Source organism: Leptodactylus fuscus, chromosome 7 (assembly GCF_031893055.1).
Source record: "Leptodactylus fuscus isolate aLepFus1 chromosome 7, aLepFus1.hap2, whole genome shotgun sequence".
Taxonomy (NCBI): Eukaryota; Metazoa; Chordata; class Amphibia; order Anura; family Leptodactylidae; genus Leptodactylus; species Leptodactylus fuscus.
In genome coordinates, this window is record NC_134271.1 from 24,202,515 (window position 1) to 24,211,866 (window position 9,352).

At 44.4% G+C, this 9,352-nt stretch overlaps 1 protein-coding gene across 5 annotated transcripts in view; it reads left to right on the forward strand.

Annotated features, from left to right (window-relative positions):
* SYT7 (synaptotagmin 7) overlaps nt 1-8,622 on the forward strand; it is a 310,992-nt gene extending 302,370 nt beyond the window's left edge. For all 5 annotated transcript variants that reach the window (XM_075281379.1, XM_075281380.1, XM_075281382.1 and 2 more), the window contains 2 exons: nt 3,219-3,418; nt 7,617-8,622. In XM_075281379.1, coding sequence (XP_075137480.1) covers nt 3,219-3,418; nt 7,617-7,721 — 305 coding nt within the window. In that variant the 3' untranslated portion in view covers nt 7,722-8,622. The remainder of the gene's footprint in view (nt 1-3,218; nt 3,419-7,616) is intronic.
* The last annotated feature ends 730 nt before the right edge of the window (nt 8,623-9,352 follow it).

Below are 9,352 nucleotides of genomic sequence, written 5' to 3' on the forward strand. Positions count from 1 at the left end.
TGAGATCGGAAAGCCCTGCGTGTGCAGGTGTGCAGAAATGCCCAACATGGCTACTAAGGGATTAGTTAAGTGCAACCTACAGGACAATAGGTGCACAAACAATCCCTAGTAAGATCTTCCATGTATTTCCTATTCCTAAACCCGTTAACCCCACAATACAACTTTATATTAAATTCTTCTTATAAATGTAGTTGACTGCGAATACCCCGGCGCTTGCTGAACGCCTACTTGTTATTCGCGCACGGGTAGCGGCATTTTCTGCCTTGTAACTCAATTGTTCGCACACTGTTTGAAGGAAACCTCAGCCCTAAATGTAATTCCCCTATTGCTTTATTAGTTTAGCTGAGATTTACCTGAAAAGCCATTAAAAGTTTTGTGCGGTGTTATGTGATCCGTCATAATCACGCAGATTATATTTAGTAACCGCTTCATCTACATCTACGTTTTGGGAGACATTTTTATTTGCACACTGTAATGTCACAGTATCGGGCCTAATACACACGAGCGTGTTACCGTATTGCACTACAATGAGCCACAATAGGGTGTCCCTATAACTCTATGGGCGCTACTATACCGCCATATGTCTCCAATGTCATACATATTTCATAAGGCAATGCTTCTCCAGAGTACAGTACTGCAGGGAGCACCATATGGAGTGTCTATGGCTACAGGGCCTTTGTGTGCCGCCATACTGCCTCTGTGAACATGAGGCTGCATTTGATCGGCGAATGACAACTACTCTGTGCCCTATACGTGTGCCGCCATATGGTGCCGCTATGAAGTACTACATTTACCCTAAAAGCAGTACTTTTACTGGAAAATGCATTTGCAGTATGGCAGGTGATGGAAGCAAAGCTGTAAGACAGGCGTGTAAATACCTGCGTGGGTGTCCGACTGTTTTCGCTCGAATTGTATGCAGCAGTCACACAGGAGATTTCCCGTAGGGCTTCGGGATATGCTACCGTATATTGAATTGATAAATTGTTTTATTGCCAGATGTTGTCTGTACCAGTATTATCCTGGCCAGGAGCAATGTAACTATGGGGAGCAAAGTGGTAATATTACATCTACAAGTTAGGCTTTGTTCATATCTGCGTCGGAGTCTCCATAAGGGACTCCACTGCAGATTCCGATGAAAATCGATGGAGAGAAAAGTCGTGAAGGGTCCACGGTTTACCGCTGTTAGGGCTAGTTCACACAGGCACAGAGGGGGCGGATTATGGCACGGAATATATGTCATAATCTGTCCCCTCACAATGGTGGTCTATGTAGACTACAAGAATCAACATGCCATTTCTTCAGGCGGACTCTGCGGCTGAATCAGCCGCGGCGCCCGCCTTGCGACACCTCCCACCGGAGTAGGCCCATTCATTTGAGCCTACTATGGCGCAGAGAGCCACGACGGGATGCCGTGCATCCCATCACAGCAGCCGCCCCGGAATATGCACACGCGAAATTTGCGTGTGAACTTAACCTTATAGTGGACAGGCTCTCCATTGTTTGGGTTACACTGCGGATACAAATAATGGAGAGCACGGCCTTACATACCAAATTTATCTGTAGCCCCTTACGAATTGGTGTAATATACCGGGATATTGGTTCGGATCACAAAATGTTCATTTTGGTTATCTGTGGGTGACACGTACATCCTCAAGAAATTGGCTTAGTATGGATCAAAGACAAGGGTACGATACTGTACATTCAATAGGGATAGACCCCGGAACTAGGATGCATCGAGGGGACAGCCAGGGCAGTCAGTATGGACCAAAGACAAGGGTACAGTACTGTACATTCAATAGGGATAGACCCCGCAACTAGGACACATCGAGAGGACAGCCAGGACAGCCAGTATGGACCAAAGACAAGGGTACGATACTGTTCATTCAATAGGGATAGACCCTGGAACTAGGATGCATCGAGAGGACAGCCAGGGCAGCCAGTATGGACCAAAGACAAGGGTACGATACTGTACATTCAATAGGGATAGACCCCGCAACTAGAACGCATCGAGAGGACAGCCAGGGCAGCCAATATGGGCCAAAGACAAGGGTACGATACTCTACATTCAATAGGGATAGACCCCGCAACTAGGACGCATCGAGAGGACAGCCAGGGCAGCCAATATGGGCCAAAGACAAGGGTATGATACTGTACATTCAATAGGGATAGACCCCGCAACTAGAACGCATCGAGAGGACAGCCAGGGCAGCCAGTATGGACCAAAGACAAGGGTACGATACTGTACATTCAATAGGGATAGACCCCGCAACTAGAACGCATCGAGAGGACAGCCAGGGCAGCCAATATGGGCCAAAGACAAGGGTACGATACTCTACATTCAATAGGGATAGACCCCGCAACTAGGACGCATCGAGAGGACAGCCAGGGCAGCCAATATGGGCCAAAGACAAGGGTATGATACTGTACATTCAATAGGGATAGACCCCGCAACTAGAACGCATCGAGAGGACAGCCAGGGCAGCCAATATGGGCCAAAGACAAGGGTACGATACTCTACATTCAATAGGGATAGACCCCGCAACTAGGACGCATCGAGAGGACAGCCAGGGCAGCCAATATGGGCCAAAGACAAGGGTACGATACTGTACATTCAATAGGGATAGACCCCGGAACAAGGACGCATCGAGAGGACAGCCAGGGCAGCCAGTATGGACCAAAGACAAGGGTACGATACTGTACATTCAATAGGGATAGACCCCGGAACTAGGACGCATCGAGAGGACAACCAGGGCCAGGGAGTCAGCAAGCCAAACCACTGACTCTGGCTCCATTTTACTATAGCCCAAGTCTAACTCTGACTCCTCCATGGTCAGACAGAAGCAGTAAATCATTAAAAGTAATTGAATTGCTATGAAAGTCCATAAGTAACAAGCTATATAACTAATTAATTATACCGTATTACTAATTGTATAATATAATTAAAGATAATGCAGCATTTTATATTGAAGCTGGAAACTTTTTGCCAACTCTGACCCAATGCAAAGTTGATCCCGACTCCAACAAGTAGGCTGGAACTATTGGGCTTCACCCCTGTAAATAGGCCAACATGTGCCATTCATACATTTCCTGGGATGAGGTCGCCCAATATTCGTGTCTTATATGGAGACTCTAGAAAGAGACCAATAGACAAGTGTAAGATGGCAGCAAAATGTTTCGTTTTTCCATTTATTGATGATGTGTGTTTTTTTAATCCACAGACCCTTATGTTAAAGTTTGGCTTATGTATAAGGATAAGAGGGTGGAGAAGAAAAAAACAGTGGTCATGAAGAGGTGTCTAAATCCTATCTTTAATGAATCTTTCATCTTTGATATTCCCACCGAGAAGCTAAGGGAGACGACGATCATCATAACCGTCATGGACAAAGACAAGCTTAGTCGTAATGATGTAATTGGCAAGGTAGGTACGATGGGGAAGATTTCCCACTAAGTATCACGTAAGTCTAGCTCTTACTTAAAGGGAACTGTTTGCATTGGACATGCGGTCCGGTATATGGGTACTGTGTAGATGCAAAGAAGAGAAGATCGATAACTAATGCGGAGAAGATAGCCTAGGATCTACACCTGGCCTGAGGCCTACTCCAGATCCGCCCTGGACCACACATGTCAGACCTGGACTCCAGCACTCTGCCTGTCACCTTCTCACACTAGTTTAGTTGGGAAAGATTCGATATAACTTGTATTTTTTGCATTTTAAGAGGACCTTTCACCACCTCCACCACCTGGAGCTCTTTTCACCCTCTTTTCTGTTTCAATACTTTTTTATTATGACAGCATAGTATTGACCTCCTTTTGTCGTCCTTTCAGTCTGTTCCGCTCCTCTGATTCCAGAACACTTGGAATTTTTCCTCTGGCCCTCACCGTTCCTGAGCAATCACTACAATTAGTTTTGATGCTTCATATACTAAATAGACTCTAAATGTCAAGTGGGTGTTGTCAGGCAGAAACAGGCAAAGGGGTGTGACTTAGAGCCCCAATCAGAGGCACAGAGTGTAAGTGCTCTAAGTCAAGCCACCTTACCTGCTTCTGCCTGTGACCAGTGTAACTCTATTTTCCCCATGAAAATTCATGTTTCCAGGGGCAGCAAAGTGGCTCAGTGGTTAACACTGCAGCCTTGCAGCTCTGGAGTCCTTGGTTCAAATCCTGCCTAGGACAACATCTGCAAGGAGTTTGTATGTTCTCCCCGTGTTTGCATGGATTTCCTTTATTTCACAATATGCAAATGAGTAGTCTGGAGCACCGAGGACGGCTCTGTTGCTCCAATCTGCTGGTGAGATTCTGGCATGGGTCCCGTCACTAAACTAGAGGAGGACGGAAGGAGGGCTCATTAGAGTAATGTGGAGCATAGCATTTTGGGGCAATGGAGGTGGCCTCGGTGCACCAGACTGCTGATTTGTATAATGTGAAATATTCAAGGGAGACATTAATTTTAATGGGGGAAACAGTTTTACATTCAGATGAGCCTGACCTAACTAAGGCTAAGTTCACGTTTGCGCCATACCCTTCGTCATTCGTATCCACTACGGGATCCGAATGACGAAGAGCTCGCCCGCTAAAATAGCAGTTACCCATGGACATCTGCAGACCCCATAGTCTATAATGGGGTCTGGCGAATTTCCACCGGTTTTATACTGAAATCAGCAGAGAGAAAAGTCTTCCATGCAGGATTTTTCTCTCCGCCAATTTTTGGTGAAATCTGCAACGGAGACCCTTACGGAGACCCCAACGCAGATGAGAAAGAAGCCAGTGCTGTTGCGTTGTGGCGTTTACGAGCGCTCCTATTGAAGTGAATGGGAAGTGTTCGGCAGTCTGCCGTAACGCCAGTGTGTACGGCTGTGATACACGCCCGGCGTTACTCCGTGTGAATGCCCCCTAAGATGGTTATCAGCGTACTAAATACATTGACAATACTATTGTCTGACCACAGAAAACTAATGAATTTTGAAAATTTTTTGGACCTATCAATTGTCATTGAAAAAGATTTTGGTTCATGATACACAATGGGCGCCTCCTGGTGGCTACACACGTCATGGCAGTGGCTGGTGGGCAATAACAACGACAGTATAAGTAGACGAGCTATAAATCAGTTCCCAAGGCAGAAATAGATGTCACTTACATCTTACGTTAAGTATTTTTGTACCCATTTTCATTATAAGTAATTGGACCAGGAGGATCTGGGTCTGAAAATGAAATGTGTTTAAGGGATTTATAGATGAGAGGGGGGATTTTAAAGGAATACGTGGCGCGGCAGTGAAGGGATTTGCATTACACAATGACAGATGAGGAGGGGAACCGCAGCATTTTGCTTGGATTGGAGAGGAGACAGATGTGTTAATTGGATGCCAAATATGAAGGAGTTGTGAGTGGATTAATCTTAGGAGGAGATGTATAAGAAAAGGCAAAACTCAAGTCTGTAGCTGAATGTTAAGAAGAACGCGGCAGAATTAACATGCGGTTGTATCTTTCAGTTTTGTGGTCAGAGATGTAGAAGGGAATGTGAATACTATATTTTAGCACACTCCATTGTAACTTTTTGGCTATCACAATGAATCTCCGAATAAGATTTGGGAATTTAGATTATGGTTGTGGACAAGCAATGCCGTCCGCTACCTGTTACCATCAAAACTTGCATGGACTTATAATACTCATCTGTATAAGGCTGGCCTTACACGAACGCAAGTTAAATCCGCAATTGTGGGTTCTCAATTGCGGACCATTTATGGACACATTGTATTCATATTTTATCCGTGGTTTGTCGTGCCGTGACCGGGGTTCGCACTAATTACCGCAGGGCCGCAAAGCCACGGACATCACGGCACGGACTGTCTTTGACATCTGCACTTTGCGGATGGACAAGGACGTCTACGGAAGAGGGAAGTTAGTGCTGCTGATCAGCAAATTGCAGACCACAAAAACCACTACTACCAATCTCTGCTGGATGTTACAGTGCCCCCCAGAGGGTGTATTTTTGTATATGGCTATATTTTCAGGGCTCATGGGGGTATAAACAGGTAAGAAATTTTCTTGTATAACATCCAAGTAAATAATATCTAGAAGTGTATTGATCAGCCCAAGACTGTTTTTAAGGTTTCTTGAAACCATTGAAAATATGTTTCTCACTACATGATAAGGGGAGAGAAGCTGAGCTCTGTGATATATAGGGTTATATAATAGAGGAGAGAAGCTGAGCTCTGTGATATATAGGGTTATAGGATAGAGGAGAGAAGCTGAGCTCTGTGATATATAGGGTTATAGGATAGAGGAGAGAAGCTGAGCTCTGTGATATATAGGGTTATAGGATAGAGGAGAGAAGCTGAGCTCTGTGATATATAGGGTTATATGATAGAGGAGAGAAGCTGAGCTCTGTGATATATAAGGTTATATGATAGAGGGAGAGAAGCTGAGCTCTGTGATATATAGGGTTATATGATAGAGGAGAGAAGCTGAGTTCTGATATATAGGGTTATATGATAGAGGATAGAAGCTGAGCTCTGGGATATATAGGGTTATATGTTAGAGGGAGAGAAGCTGAGCTCTGTGATATATAGGGTTATATGATAGAGGGGAGAAGCTGAGCTCTGTGATATATAGGGTTATATGACAGAGGAGAGAAGCTGAGCACTGTGATATATAGGGTTATATGATAGAGGAGAGAAGCTGAGCTCTGTGATATATAGGGTTATATGATAGAGGAGAGAAGCTTAGCTCTGTGATATATAGGATTATATGATAGAGGAGAGAAGCTGAGCTGTGTGATATATAGGGTTACATGATAGAGGAGAGAAGCTGAGCTCTGTGATATATAGGGTTATATGATAGAGGAGAGAAGCTGAGCTCTGTGATATATAGGATTACATGATAGAGGGAAGCTGAGCTGTGTGATATATGGGGTTATAGGGTAGAGGAGAGAAGCTGAGCTCTGTGATATATAGTGTTATATGATAGAGGAGAGAAGTTGAGCTCTGTGATATATAGGGTTATATGATATAGGAGAGAAGCTGAGCTCTGTGATATATAGTGTTATATGATAGAGGAGAGAAGTTGAGCTCTGTGATATATAGGGTTATATGATATAGGAGAGAAGCTGAGCTCTGTGATATATAGGTTATATGATAGAGGAGAGAAGCTGAGCTCTGTGATATATAGTGTTATATGATAGAGGAGAGGAGCTGAGCTCTGTGATATATAGGGTTATATGATAGAGGAGAGAAGCTGAGCTCTGTGATATATAGGGTTATATGATAGAGGGAGAGAAGCTGAGCTCTGTGATATATAGGGTTATATGATAGAGGGAGAGAAGCTGAGCTCTGTGATATATAGGTTACATGATAGAGGAGAGAAGCTGAACTCTGTGATATATAGGTTTATATGATTTGGAGCAGGATGTCTTGGTAAAATACTAAACCTGACAGGACTCCTAGGAGATACAATGAGAGTCCCGATTATCCTGCGCACACACAGTGATTGACAGCTTCTCACCCTCTACCTCTTGATAGCTGAGACCTACTTGTGTCCTACAGAAACTTGAAGACTATAGATTGTCTGTTAAATATACAATAAGATCTACATATCTCTAACTTTTCCCGTCCTCTCTGCAGATCTACCTGTCTTGGAAGAGTGGTCCTGGAGAGGTGAAGCACTGGAAAGACATGATTTCTCATCCAAGAACAGCTGTAGCACAATGGCACCAACTGAAGGCCTGAGCTTATGGCTTTTTCTGCACTCTGTGATCTCCTGCAGTCTTCGGTTACCTCCAACCAAACCAATGCATTGGCCATGCTCTTACTGTCTGCACAAACACAGCCTGCAGGCTTGTATAAGGAATCGCCAGCTTGGAACTTTAGGTAACAGGATGCCCTTGGGCCAACCTGTGCCATCTGCAGCTCCTCAACAAGGATTGTGCTCTAAAACTGTCCTTATATTTGTTATACCAGACATAGCTGCAGTTTTTCCTTCTGGCCTCATAAGGAGCGGCACTACTCCCAACACAGTGTTACAGAGACGCTGAGAAGGGCAGGACGGGAACCTCCCGCAGGAAACCTCTCTCTGGGCGGCCAAGTCTGCAAACTTTCCATGGCTTCTACAAATACATGCTAGCCACAAGAGCACCATGGTGCGTACGGTGGTTAGCAATGTAACAACTCACTTTTTGTAGTGGTGCGAAGGTGCGATGAACCCTCAGATTCTTTTTCAGGGTTCGTTTTCTTTCTAGAAAGCAAAGATAAAGGCAATACCTGTGTTATTGCGTCTTAGACACCTCCTCATGTGCCGTTTGATGGAACATGGAGGTAGAATTAGGGTGGATTCTGCTCCACAGGCTCTTTACTGTACGTATGTGGTTGTCAGTGTCCAATGTGCGTACAGCAATGTGTGATTGTGCGTATGTTTGTATGTGTGGGTGTTCTGTTTCTCAAAGCTCACCCCTTCCCTTCTATCTTCCCTTTTCGCAGGCTGGGATGACGCTTTGGTGCACCTGCGTATCTTCGTACCGTGATTCTTTGTAGCTTTCTTTGATCGTTGCCTCCTTTTTTTTATTTTGGATTCTGTTTTTCACTAAATAGGTTATTTTTCAGAGTTTCGCTAAAAAAAAAAAAAAAATGAAAACGAAAAAGGTTTTATAAAAAAAAAAATTATGTCACAGACAACGTTGTGCTGAACGGGGGGGAATTGCGATCTTAAGTTTTTATTGTTGTCTAGACTTCATAGAAATCATTGATATCGGGTAGCCACGTTTTGCTGCCATTGAGGTCCGAAGTGCATTGGTTCCAGCCCTCGTTGGCAGCAGGAAGTTTATTGTTAGAGCCAAAGACGATGCTACCCCCCCCCCCCCATCACGAAAAACATGGAGCTCAGTATTCCCAGCCTCCTGGAAGGAAGGATGAGTCTCTGGCCCGGTTCCCTTCTCTCCTGGTGATTCCGTGGTGTAACCTGTTTGTATCAGGGTCCCCTTGCCTTTTGAGCATCACCAGCCATTTTGTCTTCCAGGATGAGGCCTTGGAGGTTCTCCCAGGGTCTCCAATTCTCCAGGCTCCAATGTCCCATGTACAAAGTCAAAACTGAATTGTAAGTATGACATACTGATTATGGTGTCTGTGTGGAAACAAGGGGCCAAACCCATTGTACCTGGTAAAAGTGAATTCTTCTCACTAGTTTAATTGGATAAATCTGAACTAAGATGAAATAAAAGCTGTAAAATCTGAACACACGTTCCGAATGATGTCGAGCATTCATAAAGCCTAACAAGACTTCTTCACGTCTAACCCACGACTCCACAAATAGTTCACAAATCATTGTAATCGCCTGAAGAATTCTTGACCTTTTTGCCTCATTAGCT